Source organism: Megascapheus bottae, chromosome 2 (genome assembly GCF_031878675.1).
Source record: "Megascapheus bottae isolate mThoBot1 chromosome 2, mThoBot2.hap1, whole genome shotgun sequence".
Classification (NCBI taxonomy): Eukaryota; Metazoa; Chordata; class Mammalia; order Rodentia; family Geomyidae; genus Megascapheus; species Megascapheus bottae.
Window position 1 is genome coordinate 76474240 of NC_143510.1, and position 19269 is coordinate 76493508.

Consider the following 19269-nt stretch of genomic DNA (forward strand, 5'->3'; position numbering starts at 1 on the left):
GGCAGCTTATTGCTACAAAAGTGTGAACAGAGTGAAACCATTCATTCTATTGGTGAGAAAGATAAAGGGGCTAGTGTTGCACTATTTCCTTAAAGGGCACACCTCCAATGACCTCAAGCCCTCTGCTAGGCCCTGCTTCTTATAGCCTCCACCATATCCCCATGGCACCACTGTAGAGAACGAGACTTTAAAGTCCTTTGGAGGACATTCTAGAACCACACTACAGCAGCACCTCAATGCCATGTCTTAATATTTTGTCATATGTGATCGCTTTTAAGATACAGCATTACAGACATGATTGCTCTTTCTTTCCTTCCTTTCTTCCTTTCTTCCTTTCTTTCTTTCTTTCTTTCTTTCTTTCTTTCTTTCTTTCTTTCTTTCTTTCCTTCTTTCTTTCCTTTTTTGCCGTCATGGGGCTTGAACTCTGGGCCTTGGTCCCTGAGTTCTCAGCTGAAGACTAGCCCTCTATCACTTTGAGCCACAATGCCACTTTGTTTTCTGGTGGTTAATCAGAGAAGAGTCTCATGGCCTTTCAGACCTGGGCTGGCTTTTCAAATAAGGACTTGCTTGTTTAAAGTGGCTGGCTCATCTTTCTGAGTAGGTAGGATTACAGGCGTGAGCCACCCGTGTTCCAATTGCTGTTTCTTGCATACCTTCCATTCCCATATTTACTCCCTTCATAACTGTAATCATTATCTTGAATTTCAAGTTTAGATTTTTAATGCTTTATGATTTTACTATATATATATAAAACTATGTAGAGTTCCACATACTTTTAAACTTTATGAAAATGTCATCTTACTTTATATTTATCCTTGCATTTTCATTAACAATTATGTTAGAGATTTTCTTAGATTATTTCCCTACATGGCAATGAACATTCTTGTTCATTTTCCTCATTTACATATGTAACATTTTCTCTAGTTTAGGCTGTGGGCCAAAATGTAGAAATCTAAGCTAATGTACATCTTCAACTTTATCTGTAAAGTCAAATTACCCTCTATCTCAGTTGTTATACAATCAATGTATAATAGTTTCCAGTTTGCTAAAGCCATGCAATTAACAAATATTATCTAATGTTTAAATTTAACAAGTTGACAAAATAATGATTAAAAGCCCCAATTTTAAATCTAAAACCTAGTGTTCAGATCTGGCTTTTGTACTTCTGATTGTATGATCGTAGCCTTATTTTCCTATGAGGTGGAGTGGCTTACTTATGCAGTTATTGCTAGGATGGTGTGTGTTAATGTACTATAGGCACGTGGGACCATGCACGGCTAGGGTCCAGTGAAGCTTTCACAACAATCTGTGGTTAGTTATTGCTAGGATGGTGTGTGCTAATGTACTATAGGCATGTGGAACCATGCATGGCTAGGGTCCTGTGAAGCTTTCACAACAATCTGTGGTTAGTGTCCATCAATGGCAAGCCTTGTTTTAAAATGCACATTTTATGCTCTTTTTTTAAAATTATTAATTGCATTTTATTGTCGGGGTAATGTATAGAGGGGTTATAGTTACACCCGTTAGGTAGTGGATATATTACTTCTCAAACATTGATATCCCTTCTCACTTCTCATGTTTTTGTCTCCCTTTGCCTCCTCCCACCCCTCCCAATTTTTTGGGGGGGGGTGTCATGGGGCTTAAACTCTGGGCCTGGGCATTGTCCCTGAGCTCTTCAGCTCAAGGCTACCACCCTACCTACCACCCTACCCTTGAGCCACAGCCCCATTTTCTCTGTTTTCTAGAGGTTACTTGGAGATAAGAGTCTCACCTCCTTTTGTGCCCAGGCTGGCTTTGAACCTCGATCCTCAGATCTCAGCCTCCTCGTAGCTAGGATTATAGGTATGAGCCGCCACACCCAGCTCCCTCCCAATTTTGTGTTCTATGAATTGCCTTTTCCTGTCCTTCATCTGAAACTCTTCATTTAGGTTTGTGCAACTTCCTTTAATATTCCAGGTAATAGCCATTTATTGGTGGTTGCATGTAGCTAGTATCTTTTAGTGTATGTTTTATCTTTTTTTTTAGTTCACTTGGGTTTTTTGTTTTGCTTTGTTTTGTTGTTGTTTGCCATTGATCTGGCTAGCTTCGAGCCACAATCCTCAGACTTAGACTCTTTTGAGTATCTAGGATTATAGGTATAAGCCACCGGTGCCCAGCTAATCTCAACATTTTTAAATTATCTTTTGTTTGTAATATCATGCTAAGACTGATCATAAAGAAGTTCAGTTTTAAAGCAGTTTTGTTAGCCAATGCTAACAATATCCCTGGAGTTATGAACCAGGAGTAGAAGCAGAAATAACACTAAATTATTTTCCTACTGCTTTTGCTTTGTTTCATATGTGTACATTCTCCTTTGAGTATATGACTTGTTTTATATGTGCACATACTCCTTTGAAATTTACCTCCTTGCCTAAATTCAAGGTAGTAATGTTCTATTTTCTCTATTGCTCAGACCATTCAATAAACCAGCAGAACACAGTAGCATATGTCTGCAATCCTCATTACTTGGGAAAGAGAGATCAGGAAAATCATAGTTCAAGGCCAGTCTGGGCAAAAAGAAAAGTCTTAAGGAAAGCATTATTAAGATCATAGTCCAGGGTAACCAAGCCAAAAATGTGTGACCCTATTCAAAAAACAATGAAAGCAATGAGGGCTAGTGACAGAGCACCTGCGTAGCAAGCTCAAAACCTTCAGTGTAAAGCCCACACTGAAACTAAATTCTGTTAATTATACAACCCACCAAACATTTGGATCTTACCCACACATATTACTGGAGACTCCTTATCCCCAATAATACTACAAAATGCTTCTACCCCACAGTTCCCTGGTATATTCACTGGCAGAGAGAAGCTAAAGCATATTGGAGCCATAAGCAAGATAGTGGATATAACCACAGAATACTGTGTGAAATAGTGATCAGGCCACAGCAATTCAGAGGAAGACTTCTTTCTTTATAAAGGAAGATGTATCTTCTGTATTACACCATAGTCCAATTTCCAGGAATGAGGAAGGAAAGAAAATTACCATTGATTGAAACCCAAAGGGTGCCAAGTTTGTGAGGTGCTTTCCAGAGTTTACTAAAGGCTTTAGCCCTCATGTAGTACTGGCCAAAGAAAGGGGTGAGGGGCTGGGAATTTGGCCTAGTGTTATAATACTTGCCTGGCATGTATGAAGATCCAGGTTGGATTCCTTCATACCACATACATAGAAAAGCCAGAAGTGATGCTGTGGCTCAAGTGGTAGAGCACTAGCCTTGAGGAAAGCCCAAGGACAGTGCTTGGTCCCTGAGCTCAGTCCCCAGGACTGGCAAAAAAAAAATACTAACAAAGTAGGGGGTGAACCTATAGAGATATAAATAAATAACAAGTAAAATCTTCTCCTTGCTATGGATGAAGAAATCAAGATTCATAAAGTGATAAAGCTAATCAGTAACAGAGTTATTCAGATCCCAAATCTGTGGGATTTCATCTCTGCCATCAGTAAGGACTGAATGGCAATAGGTGGAAGAAGCAGCAAAGTATTTAATGCTTTGCTTCCTGGAGGACTCGCACCCAGGGTAACTCTTTCAATGGATTCTCGCAACATCCTTATCTGCCAGGTACAGCAGGTGATATCTTTATTTTCTAGGTAGAGATTACAGAAGTCAGAGAATCCAGGACCTACAAAGATTTCCCAAGCTAGCCAGGAGTAGGACAAATTTTGAGCTGAGCTCCCTGGCAGCACCTTTGCAGGACAGCAGAGGGTTGGGTTGGGTGCTGGCCCAACAATGTGCATGTGGGAGAAATAGAACTGAAAGCTCTCACCTTATCAAGGAAATGTAAGGCTCTATTGCCCTTTGGATGGTTTTTTTTAAGCCCTTGGAATTTTGAAGACACACAAAAGAAAGATACTCCTCACCCAGCAGACTATGTCAGACAACCTTGCTTCTGCTTTCTCTTCAAGGTCAAGGGTGCTTTTTACTGACCTTGGTACGTTAGTCTCACAGACATGAGGCTAAAAACCAGAGCCCAGTGAACCTTCCCAATACCAGAAGGCATATAGGATTAATATCAGCCAAAAAGTCCACAGGACATTTGTTTCCCCAGCTACTAAAACTACATTTAAGCCAAGCACCAACTTACTCAAGCCCTTGAAATAGAGGATTTTGCCTCTAGTCCCTTCTCTTTAAAAATAAAAGCAACCTGCTTCCTTCATAAACTGCCATCCTGTGGAAATACATATGTGTATTTCTCTTTGGGTACTTAGGACCTCCAAGCACTGCTGTGCAGGTTGTCCATTGCCCGGCATACCATATCTGTAAGGACTTGCTTCATATCATCTCATCACAGATGTATTGATTATGGCAACTGTAAGTGGCAACCAGATATCTTATTTTAACATAGAGTGTTTGAATAACTTTCCAACAGAAGCAAACCTGTTTTAAGCTTGTATTAACCAGACTTTCCATAGCTTTGACAAAGACCTAAGAAAAATTATGTAAAGGGAGCAATTATTTACTTTGGCTCATAGTTTTGGCATTATTTGCACAGTCTTTGACTCAATGGACTCTGGGTCCATGATGAAGCAGAGCATCATGGTAGCAGGATGAAGGGGACAAGAAGCAGAAAAAGAGGCTGGGCTTGGTGGCTCGGGCCTATAATCCTAGCTACTCAGGAGACTGAGATCTGAGGAACATGGTTCAAAGCCAGCCCAGGCACAAAAGAACCTGAGACTCTTATCTCCAATTAACTTCAAGGAAAAACGGGAAGTGGGGCTTGGCTCAAGGGTAGGGTGGGAGCCTTGAACTCAAAAGCTCAGGGACAACACCCAGGACAAGTTCAAGTCCCATGACCCACAAAAAAAAAAAAAAAAAAAAAAAGCAGAGAAAGAGGAAAGAATCTGGTAGTCTGAAATACCCTTCAAAAGCTCCATCCCCACTTCCACCTGCCAGGACCCAAGCTCCTAAGGCTCTATACTTCTACAACAGTGCCAACTGGTTCCCAGGCATTTGGCACCTGAGCCCGTGGGAAGGAGTGTTCATATTCAAACCACAACAAGGCTAACAAGGCTCCTTTGCTAACTATCCCTTTACTGGTTTATTGGCTAACAGTGGACCTGAACTGCCTGAAGAAGTTTGAATCCCATCCCCCAAACTCACTCAATGTCTAATCTTCACAAATCACTTACTTGCCCTGAACCCAATCCGTTCCTCTATAAAATGAAATGATCCTAATTTCCAACCCTGAGAACAATGTTAGAGCATTGACCAAATGGGATAGCATGCCTGGTACATAATAAATCCTAAGCACTACAGATTAGCTAGTCTCCTCATAGCAATTCACAAAGATCATGTGTGACCTATGATGTGTACGTGTGTGTGTGTGATGTGCATAAGTACTACGAAGATACTGACGCAAGAGAGGAAGGGAGAGGAGAGAGGGAAAAAAGAAAGGCAGAGGATGAATAACTTTGTAATACATGACAAGTCTATAGGAAAACATGAAGCTGTTGTTGATAAGTAGGGGATGAAAGCAGAACAAAACAAACTCTGGGTGGGTATAGGAAAGGAGGGGTTGGAATGAAGAGATTGAAAGAATGAGAGAGGTTGAATATCATATATTTAACTATTAAAATAGAACAATTAAACTGTTGAAATTGTTTGGAGAAGGGAGAAATGGGGGTACTGAGTATGACAGAGGATATGAATTAATTGGAATTCAATACAAGAATGTAGGAGATGTAACAATGTAATCCTCCCCCCAACTCATTGGTAAGCTAATTGAAAGGAAGAAATTTTGATATGGACTTCAAACTATTTAACTAATCTAAACTATTTTGAAAAGAGGACTTTCTCCTAGCCAGCCCCTCCTTACAGGGCCTGTGCATTTGCTACACAGGACAAAAACTCTGGGTTTTTTCCACACATCCTACCATGCGGCCAGTAAGCCTATGATGGGAAAAGATCCAATAGAAGTTGCCAGCCACAAAGGGGGTATTACCCCACAGGCAGAATGGAGTAAAAAATGTTTCAAGAGGTTAAAAGTCTATTTTTAAAAGGAAAGAACACAGCCTATGCCTGTAACTTGGCCTTAAAAATAAATCCAGTTGCCTTTTCCACAGGGAGACCTTTGCACCCCCTCCCTCTGCCCTTCCTTAGCCTGCCTGCCCTTAAAAGAAAGAGCACTGTGTTTCATTTTGTTTGTTTCTTCTCATGACTTTTTCTTCCTGCTTTTCTTTCTTACTCCTTCTTTATTTCACTCTTAGCCAAACATGAGCTTCTACTTCAGTACACAGAACAAGCTATATTTGCTCTAAGAAAGAAAGAGAGAGAGAGAGAGAGAGAGAGAGAGAGAGAGAGAGAGAGAGAAAGAGAGAGAGAGAGAAAGAAAGAAAGAAAGAAAGAAAGAAAGAAAGAAAGAAAGAAAGAAAGAAAGAAAGAAAGAAAGAAACTCCTCTAGGTTACCCCCACCCCCACCCCAGAGACCAGGCTGGAACATAATTTAGAACTAAGCAGAGTCAGGGGCTGAGGGAAATATCCACATTAAGATAAGCAAACTGGAACTGTGCCAGCTTTCCCTGGTGCCTGGGAAATGTGTGCAGGGGACATTTATTCAGGCCATGGGCCTTCCCTGAATGCTGTTTAAAGTTAGTTGTTTAAGCACAGACCTGCTCTGAGAGGCCAATTATACATGGAAACATACTTGTCGGGTTGGTTGCAATAAAATCCACTGAAGAATCATAAGCATTTCCTAGATAAGAAGAGCCAGCTTTTGTTCATTAAAAATACTAATCAATACAACAGAAAAGCTGGAATCTTGAATGAGGACCTGGATTTTTACACTGTGGAAGGATTTCTCAGTGAGAGCCAAAGATGTTAAAGAAAAAAGAGGCACAAGCCTGTGTAAGGATTTCATTGGGAGTAACAATCGTAAACTACGAAAAGGTCGTTGCAAGTTCAAGCCTTACATAAAAACATTACTTTAAAAAATAGACGGGCAAGGTAGCATAACTAGTGCTTCTAGCACTCAGGAGACTAAGAAAGAAGGATTACAAATTCAAAGTCAGCCTAGACTATATCAAGAGATTTCGTGCCAATGAAACAAAACAAAACAAGTAGTTTTTGAAGCCATGGAACAATGCAAGACATTATCTGAAAACTAAAAGCAAAATGGGCTGAGAAAATGGCTCAAATGGAAGAACACATACCTAGCAAGTACAAACTCCAATACAGAGTTCTAACCTCAATACAGAAGAAAGGAAAAGGAGGAAGGTGGGGGAGAAATAGTGGGAGGATGACAGAGAGACTAGTCCAATGCATGAGTCTCTTCTTGCTTCCTATCTGGCAGTATGGTCTCTCCCTCTCACATGTACTTCTGCCATATTGTCCACATTTCTCTATCAGGCCCATGCCAGAGCTAACTAAGCTCCTGGAAATGTTATGTACTTGAACCTTGAGAATTTCAAATAAATTTGTTTGCTCAATAAAACTACTCAGTCTCAGTTATTTCCTTATAATAATACAGAGGGTCCCACCAGCAAAGCTCAGCCTCTAAGGGGTCTAGAGAGCTCTTTCAAGGGATCTTCCCATAATACTGAAATTATGCAAGAGAAGTGGGTGCAACAATGGATAAGGACACACACACACACACACACACACACACACACACACACACACACACACACACACAGAGTGAGGCCATAGGAGCTTGTGGCCTTGAGCAAATCATCTCTGGGTTACTCAGGAGGCAAGAGTGACTGGATTGGCATTGGGCTGATGTGGGAGGCAAGGGAAAAAGAGGCATCAAAGTGATGATCTGGGTCAATGCCTGGGAGCAAGGAGCATGGCAGAGTGGCTATGAGTGTGAGATCCAGTTCAGGCAGCCTGCATGCGAACCCAATCCAGCTCCACGCTCCACTAGCTGTCAAGCCTAGGGCAAGGTACCAACTCACTCCATACCTTCAAAATGTTCAAAATGGGGGCAATAATTGTAAGCTTCATATTGGGTTGTGGAAAAGATTAAATGAGGAAAAGCATGTGAGATGCCTGGAGCCAAGCCTGGAACGTCAGGAGCAAAATCACTTCAGCCAGTAGTAGAGAGACAAGGATCTCAGGAGAAGGTACGATCTTGGGATGGGAGGCTGACCGGGACTAAGGCTAGAGATGTTGATTTCACTGGAGTGCCACCAGCAACAGACGCACTAAATGAAGTCATGGATGAGATTGTCCAGGGAACATAGGAAAAGTGACAATAGATTGGTACAGTAGGTTACCAGGAGAGACAATGTCAACATGGAAGTGATCGTCTTAAAAGAGACTAAGGAGGTAAACTAGAGAAACAGTAAGAGAGATAGGAAGGTGGCTCTGCAGTAGTTACAATCCATCTGTGGGCAGAAGTCAAAGACACAAGCCAGCAGGAACTGGGACTGACAGTAGTGTCACATGACTCTCCATCATCCTCTCCAGCCAAAGGTCCATGTGACATGACCACAATAATCCTTCCTCTATCAATGTATAAAAACAATGTGTCAAACACCCAGGGCTGACCTGAGCTGATCTGCAGCCAATGCGTTGCCTGCCTCAGTAACTGGAAATGCCACAATCCAATTTTTCTGGCTACTCTGTGGTAATCACTGATCTTCTCCTGCATAGGACAGATTACACAGAAAATGTTCCTATTATGTCCAAACTGCTACAGTTGAGAGCAAGTGTCAGTGTGGCATCCAGCCCCTGAGCATTTCATCATTTATGGTTCCTCATTCCCTGCAAATCCGATACCTGCAAATCCTTCTGAAGACATGCAACCTCATGTTTCATTGAAGACTGAAATATGTGCATTGTTTATTGGATTTCCGAGGCCCAGCCCCAGTTCTTCCTCCCAGGATTCTGTCCTTCCTCCCAGGATTCTGTCCTTCCTCCCAGGATTCTGATGGGGATCCAGGAACGACTTCACTAGAAGATAGCAGAATGCTTGTTCTGATTCAGCATGAACTGTGGAGCTGCTTTATATTCCCAGTATGAACAAGTGACATTGTTATTTTTACACTCGTTGCTACAGCTTCTCTTTAGAGTTCTGAAGGGTGTTTCTCAAACTTTCTACCCCAAGTTTTCTGTAACATATTATTTTTATCCTGGTCTGTTGTCTCTGCTGCTGTTTTTGTTTTGTATTGATTGGTTGGTTGTTGTTCTCGAGGCAGGACCTTGCCATGTAGCCTTAGCTGGCCTTGAACTAGGCATCTTTCTGCCTCAGCTTTCAAGTGCTGGGATTTCAGAATACTTGATTTTCTTAGAGAAGTTCAGCCATGAACTCTCTGAAACACTTTGACCCTGTATGACCTTATCCTTTGGAAATACACAGCAACATCTTACTCTAGGGGGGGAAAATTACGCTGGCTACATCTCTCAGTTCTCCATTTGCAAGGTAAACTGGGCTGCTTTACTTCCATAAACTGTAAGGAAATTACTAAATGGTGCCCAACCCAACTTGCAAAGGGCATCAGGCAAGCCAGAACCAAGATGATCAGAGTGAAAACAGACTAACAACCACATGTATCAACCAGAGACTCATAAAAAGGAAGTGTTGTAATTTTTAAAAGCTCTCCATGAAGAAGCCATATTAACATAATGACTTTATTACTCAGCTCCTACATCTACACAATTCACTTTCATAGAATACTCAAGTGGAAGTCAGAGAGTAATGACTGCACATGCAAATAAAACACTAGTGGAGCCCTAAATGTAGATTGTACCTGGCCAAGATATCAAGAGTCTGCCACAGCCATTAACCAGAAGGCCAAAGAGAACAGGAAATGACTTTTTCTAATGCAAGCAAAAGCCTAGGATGAAGCTCAAGGCCAGCTAGACTATATAGTTAAGACCCTTTCCCGAAGGCTAGATATATAAATGATAGCTAATATAGAATAGATAGATGGATGGATGGATAGATAGATAGATAGATAGATAGATAGATAGATAGATAGATAGATAGATAGATAGATAAACAAAGAGGTAAAGAGAAGTCACATGAAAGGGCTTCTCCACCTCACAGACTGTTGGTGATGCCAAGGTTAATTCTACCGCTCTCTAAATACATGGAAAGAAAAGAGGTGCTTCTTCCTTTCAACTTGGAAGAGTTTTGTTTAAGTGAGTAATTCACAGCTAGTAAGTGGCATTTGGTTATTTAAAATAGTTTTTACAATCTGGCTCTGACATCTGCTGCATTTGCACAATGAATAGAGCCGCTCTTTCGATTCCTCCATGGGGACTGGGTTCCTTAACATTTTGCAAGAGTTGTGCTTGGCGTTAAGTCAACAGTTATCCTGTGTTTGTAAAACAAAATTCGTTTTTCCAGTTTTAGCTTCACTTGTTAACAAAGTAAAGTAGATACTTCTCAGGCCAAAATGTCCCTTTTGTTTAGGGCTAGAAATTTTTGACCTGGATCAGAAAACAAAACCCACTGATGAGTACAGAAAATTACTAGCCTGCAGAAATCTTTCTTTACAACAATCCCAGGACACCCGGAGCCACTGCGATCACTCATGTGCTCAAGAAAGTCAACAGTAACTATTTGCATTTGGCAATTAGAAAATTCTTGTGGCATAAATAGTATAGAGGGCTTGCAAAATGCGTGTTTATGGTTGACCTCTATGCTTTCCCAAGTTTGTTTGGAGTAGGGAAGCATGCTCTCCTGCATGTGTTGATTTCTTTTTTTTTGTGCAAGCTCTATTGAAAACCAGGGGCAACAGGCAGAGGAAGAAAGCCAAATGCAGGCCCTGGGTAGACAGAAGAGGTTACCTCTTGGTCTAAGGCCAGAGTGCTCTTCATTCTGCTTTATTGGAATCTCCAGAAATCTCTTACTCCCCGAGAGAAATCAGACCTACAGACACCAGAATAATACCTTTCAGTGGCCTTTAATTACTATCACATAAAATCCCTTACCCTAGTCAACAAAATCTTGCACAATCAAACCAAATCATGCTCAGACCTTATGGGATGAATTGTGTCCTCCAAGATTCTGCTCCTAAACCAAGTACTTCAGCATGTCATGGTATTTAGAGATGAGTCCTTTAAAGTGATAACTGGAGTAAGACAAGGCCATATAAAGGGATCCTAATCCCACATGACTGTTGTCCTTAATGAGAAGATACAGGACATTATGAGACACAGAAGAAAGACTACAGGCAGGCAGAATAAGAAGACATCCTCTGCTAAGCAAAGTGACAAGCCTCAGAAGGAACAATCTTGCTGGTACCTTGGTCTCAAACTTCTAATCTCTAAAACTTTGGGAATATACTTTTCTATATAAACCCCCAATTCCATATTACTCTGTGATGGCTGCCTTAGCCAACAAAGCCAAGCACATTCACTTTCATCTTTTTTCCACATACCAGCCATCCTTACCTTCCTGCTGTTCTTTGCATGTGCCAATGTGCTTTCTCTTGGAGAATACCATCTGGATTTTTTGCCAGTCCTGGGCTTAAGTCCAGGGCCTGAGCACTGTCCTTGGGCTTTTTCAAGGCTAGGGCTCTACCACTTGAGTCTCAGCACCACTTCTGGCTTTTTTCTATGTTACTGAAGAATCGAACCCAGGTCTTCGTGCACGCTAGGCAAGTACTCTACCACTAGGCCAAAGTCCCGACCCCTACCATCTGTTTTTCTTGTTCAGTTATGTACTTCTTTTTTCAATCCTTGATGTCCCCCAGCTATTACCCTAAGAATAGACAAAGTTCTTCTGCAAAGAGTGAGAGCAAGAAACACAAAGATAGGTTGAAAACTCAAGGAAAAAAGGACACAAGGAGCAGGTAGGGAAGCGTGTTAATCAATCATCATTTGGCAGCAGGACTGAGGATACTATGTTCTAGGACCATGGGGAAGTTTTCTAAAAAGTATCTCCTATGGCAGCCAAGATGGCAGCATCCCATGACACACTCTGAAAGAGAGGAATTGCTCAAGATCTCTGAGAGTGCCTCACTCCAGATCCAATTCATCTGTAAGGATCTGTTTCTGCAGCTCTAAAGAAATAGAAGAGAAATGCAGAAGATATATAAGCATGTTACTACCCAATGAGTTAGGAAACTTTAAAACAAAGGTAGTGGCTCTCAAAGTTAAACCTTTTTTACTGATTAAGTGCACATTGCATGGCCTTCTTTCAGAGGTTTGAGTTAACAGGTTTTTGATAGGAACCAGAACTACATTTCTAACCAACTTCTTAGGTGGGATACCCACACTGCCAACCAGGAAAGACTCTTGAAGAACCACTTGCTGAAGCACACACAAATGTCAACTAAAGCTTTAATGCCCAGTCGAGAGGCAAGTCCAAAGTGAACAATGAAAATCATTTAGCTTCCTAGAATATACAAGAAACTGTGACACACATACACCCAATACACAACCTAATCAGAGCTTTGTGTATACATGTGTGTATGTGTGTTTATGAATCTAAGATGCTTATGTTGCCAATGCTTAAGTGCTGTGATTAGGTCCTCTGAATCAGACAGAGCTGAGATTAAGCAAATTGACCTCTTTCCAAAAAGCTCTGTCCTCTAGATCAACAAATATATAAGACCAAGTGTCCCTTCCCCTGGCAGGCCCTCTTCCCTGTGCCTTTGGCTTTCTTCATTCTCAGATGAGGAATTCATCATCTAATTCACACACAGGAAAGTGAGGATAAAAACTGAGGGAAATGACAGCCTTCGGTGGCCACTGTTTGTGCTAACAGTATTTCCTAGAGAAATAAGACCATACACCTTCCTGCAATCCATACAGTCTGGTTTTAGTGAACAAACAGAAAAATGACATTACCTTTCTCCTTCTCCTTATTCTTCTCCTCTTTATTCTCCTCCTTCTGTTCTTCTTCATCTTGGAAGGGATATAGGGGTTTGAACCCAGGGCCTTATGGTCACTAGGCACATGAAAAAAGGTAAAAATATATCAGTGGAACAGAATGGAGAGCCCAGAACTTGACCCACACAGATAGAAATATCTGTCTACTCTTTTACAAGGGGTAAGTCAATTGAGCAAAGACTATACAACTGAACATAAATGTAAGAGGAAAAGAATAGAAACTAAGATGTTATATTTTTCACAAAAATTAACTCAAAATAGATCATAGACCTAAATGTAAACCTCAAAACTATACCTGGGTCAGCCACAGGGAAATAAATAACTGAATGACTACTGGGGAAAGCATCATGTTATGTGTCCTTCAGCATGTATAACATTAATCCCCGTCTCAATGCAGGTGTTTTTATCCCCAATCACAAAGTGATCTCATAATGAAGCATATTTTTTGTCTTGTATCTGGGACTGAAAACTCATTCTCCTATCAAAAGAAGAGGAATCATTCTGTTTTCCTGGGGGTAGACAATGACCTTGAACTCATTCTCCCTCAACCCCTGCAGGAGCAAAAAGAGATGCTTCGAAGGGTGCCCTGGTGACATTTTTCCTTCTTTCCCATGTCCATTCTCTCCTAGCATGAAAAGCTATGGAGCTGTGCTACAAAGAAGCTGAATTTCATCGTGAAGTTTACAGAGACCACTCTCAGACTCTTTATGTATCATGAGTCCCTGATAGGCACAGGGCATAAAATACATAAAAATACAAGTAGTATTTTCCCAGTCTCACCATCTAGGGGCTCCTGAACAGCTAAAACCAGGTGATCTTTAGGTATAGAATATGTGATCTATTGAATACACTGTGAACCGGTGCATTCATGGACCCAGACAAAATCAACATCAAATTGCCAAATAAATTTCACTTGTAGATATGGTGATTTGGGCTATACTCTGCTAGCATGAATTCTCCCACAAGGTGTCTTCAGTAAAGTAGAAGGAAAATACGTGATGGGTTGAAATAACACAAGTGTGGTAAAATGCCGGCTTCTCTAAAATAGTTCTGATTCATTTTACTACTCCCTTTTCCTTCCTTATTACCCTTTTTTACTCACACATTAGGCTAAGAGACTAGACAGTACAGTATAAAGTTGATAAATGAGTGCTAGAAACTTGGGGGGATTCATAATTAAACTAAGCGATTAGCTCCTACAAATTACCTGGTACCAACTCTGAATATTGCCTATTATAGAGCTATAAAATCTCTATTCTACTTTTTGTCCATCTTCCCAATTGCTTCTCAAGACTTCAATCTCTCCCTTGTTCCACCTCATCTTACTTCTTATTTCATAAAACTATTTTCAAGAAAGGAAAGAATCTTATTCATTTGCACTTTAGTGTGAATTAACACCAGTATGAGGAATCTCACAGAAATGAATGGCTCTAACTGTGGAATGATGGTCTTTTAAGATATTTCATGGACCAACTAAATACAAGGAAGAGAAGAGAAACTTTTCAAGTCTACTCAAGCAGGAGGGCAGCTGGAGTTCAGTGCTGAGAGATGACAGCCTTCAGCTGCCACTCTGAATGCAAAGAGCATTCAGATTAGTCCTCAGCTATTGAGTGACAGTTATAATTTATTCTTTGAGGGACTTACTAATTTTAATACCCTCCTTTTCTCCTCTTGGCGCAAGAAAGATCCATTTCTGACAAACTTCGTAAGAGTCCCTTCTCACTTGCCACCTGGCCTTTCCACTCAAGTTGCCTTCCCCCCTCCCAGATTTTCTTTGAATAGACAGCACTCAAACTGCTAGGGTCAAATATGCCCATGAGTCCTTCCATACACATTGAGTGAGCACAACCCTTGGAGCAGAAAGTTGATAGCACCCTGACACAGGGCTGGTGCCCTGGAGACTGTCACTCCTCTTAGCCGGAAGAACTTCGAAACTATGAGCCAGTGGAAAATTAAGTCTGTTCCAAGCAAGAGACACAAGTGTGCTCCCAAAATGAATCCTGGTATTTGGAAATGTCCCAAGGCATTATAAATATAATCAACCTGAGGTGAGAGTATGTGTCAGGGAGAGAAAGACATGGAAAATGTGCATTCGTGTGATGACAGATAAGGGAGTGAGAGCGGGCCTTAAACCAGCAAGTGTCCATATCAGGAACACAAGGCCGGGCAGAGGGGTATGCACACTGTGGACCTGATGACTGGGACTTAGAATTGTCTGCTATCTTGCCCCTGGAGATATGGGGAAAGAAATTAGAAGAAAAAGCAAAAGTGTGGTGTGTGTGTGTGTGTGTGTGTGTGTGTGTGTGTGTGTGTGTGTGTGTGTGAGAGAGAGAGAGAGAGAGAGAGAGAGAGAGAGAGAGAGAGAGAGAGAGAGAGACAGACAGACAGACAGACAGACAGACAGACAGAGACAGAGACACAGACAGACAGACAGAAAGACAGAGACAGAGAGACAGAGACAGAGAGAGACAGAGAAGGGAAATGAGGGAGGGAGGAAGGGAGGAAATGCAGAGATTTACTGGATGTCCATCAAAAGACTGAGACAAGCCACTAATAAATCATAGCTTCCTTCACCACTTCCAATTAATTTCTGCATTTGTTGCATACTGTTGGCCACCATGTGTCACTAAATGATCCCATTACTCCCATAATGCAATGCCAAAGCTCACCCACCATCCACGGGGCATTTTTTCCATACCCCTCACACACCTTTCCACCATTGGGCATAGAAGCCAGGGCCTCATCCACACAGCCTCTACCACTCAGCTATACATTCTTTTTTAAAAAAAATTTTCTTTCTTTCTTTCTTTCTTTCTTTGTTAATTTATTTATTGTTGGTCATAGCATTTGAACTCAGGGCTCAGGCACTACCCCTAAGCTCTTTTGCTCAAGGCTAGCACTCTGCCACTTTGCGGTCCAGCTGCACTTCCAGTTTTCTGGTTGTTAATTCAGCCCTGACTGGGCTGGCTTTGAACCACAATCTTCAAATCTCAGCCTCCTGAGATGTTAGGATTACAGATGGGTTTACTGGCACCCAGCTCTGACACTGTTTTTCTTGCTCAGCAAGATGGATTTATTAAGGTTGATCTCCCTGTTTAAGGTTGATCTCCTTCTTATTTCTCTGAAGAAGACTATGAAGGGAAGAAGAGAAGTAAATAAACTCTATAAAGGGCCTTTTTTTGCCAGTCCTGGGCTTGAGGTCAAGGCCTGAGCACTGTCCTTGGACTTTCTCAAGGCTAGAGCTCCACTGCTTGAGCCACAGCATCACTTCTGGCTTTTTTTTATGTATCTGATACCAAGGAATCGAACCCAGGTCTTTGTGTATGCTAGGCAAGCACTCTACCACTAAGATAAACTCCCACCCCTATAAAGGGTCTTTAATCAATGTGAACCTAGAGCAAGGGCTCTTAAGCTTTTATACATGTGGCCCTTTGGGCTAGCTGCTGAAGACAGTAGGACTTTTCAGAGTAATGTTTTTTACAGCATAAAATAACATACATGAAACTACAGTGGAAATCAATTATATCATAGTCTAACAATATGACATAGTAATATTTGTGCATCATTCTCAATGCTTTCAACAAGAAGCTCTGGTGAAGGATTGTCATTTCAAAGAGCAGTTAGAGAAATAATTTTTCTAAGTGTACACAATAGCTATCAGGTTATATAGAATGATCTGTGATTTCTACATAGACCAAGTCACAGGTGTTCCTATATCTTTCAGAACAAATGCTGGCCCTTGGTAAGAGGTTAGGTCAGTTAAAGACACTTACTTTCCCATCCACATTCATATTCCAGAATACAAAATACAAAAGGAAGGGGGGGGGTCACAAAGAGTACAGAGGGAATAAACTGTAATCCCTTGGGATTATAATGGCAATAGTATGAGCAATGATAACAAGCAACACTGGCTAGAAGCCCTAGCCAGATATCATTCCCTCCATTCTCACTCTGAGGAAGGCATCCTTTTGCACATTTTTACAGACGAGGTAACCAAGACTTAAAGATAGCAGAAAATGTATCCAGAAACACCATAAATGAGCATATAAACTAAGAATGAAAGTCAAAGCTGATAGTGGAACCCAACATTCACCCTCATGGATGAAATTAGCACCCTCATTAAAGAGAATGAAAGGTGCCCCTTGCACCTTCCAAATTCAGCAAGAAGACATTACAGGAATCAACAACCCTCCTCAGACACACCACCTGGGGCTTTCAGAACAGCAATAACTTTCTGTTGTTTATAAATCAGTCTGAGAAACATTGTTGTAGCAGCACAGATAGACTATGCCACACTAATTAGCACCCAACCCCTGCTCTTAGTAAATAGCAATTATCATCAAGACAAAAAACCTTCATCATTGCCCTGGCACAAAGCTGCTGCCAGACCTACCCACAACATTGCACTTGCTGGGTCTCTGAAGGGTCATTCTAGCTCAGAGCTTCCATGTGAGGTAAGTATGGGGCCTCCAGTTCAATCACATGGCAAGTCTCTCTGCATGCAAATCTCATTGTTTCCATGTGGTCCAACTGCAGTGGCTGTCCCTGAACTAGTCAGTGGTTGATGTAGACAAAGTGGGGCCTGCTGGAGCTGAGGGGGGCCAGCCTTACCCATGTACCCCACACTGACAAAAGCTTGGTTGGAAGAGATCTTAAGACCTAACCTGTACTGACTGCTATATAATGCAACATGCTAAGTGACTTAAAAAAAACATAACAAGCAACATTACTGTCTGCTGATTCGTATGATATAGATGTAGAGAAGGGAGCAGGGGGAGTCACCCTCCACATCTGGAAATAATCACAACTAGATCTCAATATTCTTTTTTTTATGTGTCATAGGACTTTCTGAACTCTGGGCCTGGTCCCTGTCCCTGAACTCTTCAGCTCAAGGCTCTTGCCCTACCCCTTGAGTCACAGGGTCACTTCCAGTTTTCTGGTGGTTAATTGGAGAAAAGAGTCTCACAGACTTTAGTGCCAGGGCTGGCTTTGAACCACAATCCTCAGATCTCAGCCTCCTGAGTAGCTAAGATTACAGGCATGAGCCACCATGCCTAGCTAAATTTCAGTATTTTAAGTTTGTCTAGCAACTCATCATTTGCTTCTCCTGTTGGACATGAGGAATCTCACCGACTGCCAGCCTAAGACATGCTTACTCTATACCACAATAAGAATTTTTTTTAAAAAGCAAAGCAATCTTACTGCATAATCAATTCTTTTTCTCTAGGCACAAAAACAAAAGTCACTTTTCCACCTGTAAGAGCCTCAGTCATAAAATAGCCTGGTTTTCTGATGTCATCCAATATAAATCAAAGCTCCAATTCTTTAGAGCCTTCCCAAATCATCCCACCAAATCCTAAAGCTTTGAATAGTTCACAATTGTTGCTAATACAGTGTCTGCATGGTATATGTTCTTTATTCATCAAAAGGAATGAACCCACCTTCTCTTGGTTGTGTGCTCCAATGGCAACCGCGGAAGCACATGGATGGCCCTTCAGGAGCGTTTGTGAGTGAGAAGTTGTGTGTACAAATGCCTGTGCTGCTGCTTGTGCTGGTGAGGCCTCATAATTGAGAGGGATGGATTTTTTCCAGCCAAGGCAAGATCAGGGGGAAAAAAGTCTGTCCAGGCAAAGGAAGCAATGTGTATTCAGTCAGCATCACCATAACAGTTGAGGGTCCATGGATTTGTGGATGGGATATGCTAGAAAGAAGCTGCCATCAAATGTGAAGATCTTTGCAGGTCATCATCCTATAGATTAAGAGGACAAAGAAGTGGAAGATAAAACTTCTAAGTATAAAATCTGATTGAAATTCACAGAGTAGCCAAAACTTTTATTTTTTTCTAAACTTGTTCTTGTTTGGTCTGTGTGTTTTGTCTTACTGGGGGGGTTTTGGTTTGTTGGTTGGTTGGTTTTTAAGGTGGGATGATGGGAAAAGAAGGAAAGACTTGTTTTAAAGTAAATCAAAATTGCATATTTGTGTTGGTCCAGCCTGAAGTTTAAGCCACTGGATGGACAACACTGAATCCCGATCACTGAGTTCTGGGAAGACATTGTGGCTTCCTCTGTCTGATTTGGTAACAAGGCACTTCACAGCAGAATTTCTCTTTGCTCTTGAGAATGAAGAGCCAATCAGTTTCACTTCCTCTGTAGATGGTAACTAAATAGCTTCTCATAGGTTCCTCAACCAAATGAGTCTTCCAGATATCCTGACAGGGAATGTTAACATCTTCACAATTTCTCTGAGGAAAGGAGTGACTGAAATCTTGACGTCACAGGAGACTTAATACAGTGTCTCTGTGGGCCTTGGCCTGCCTCTGCACACATGTGTCTGCCTTCTTTAACTCTCAGTTCATGGTCCTTTCCTGACATTCTTCCTCAGGAAGTTGTAGCTCTCTTGGCTCCCAGACAGTAGGACTCCAAGATCCCTCTTTCCATGTCCAAGTCCTT

General features: G+C 41.5%; 1 protein-coding gene across 1 annotated transcript in view; it reads right to left on the bottom strand.

Annotated features, from left to right (window-relative positions):
• Positions 1–19269, bottom strand: part of LOC150067344 (uncharacterized) — a 250923-nt gene that overhangs the window by 120107 nt on the left and 111547 nt on the right. The window contains exon 7 of the mRNA XM_090328383.1: positions 12779–12878. Within this exon, the coding sequence (XP_090184509.1) occupies positions 12779–12878 (100 nt within the window). The remainder of the gene's footprint in view (positions 1–12778; positions 12879–19269) is intronic.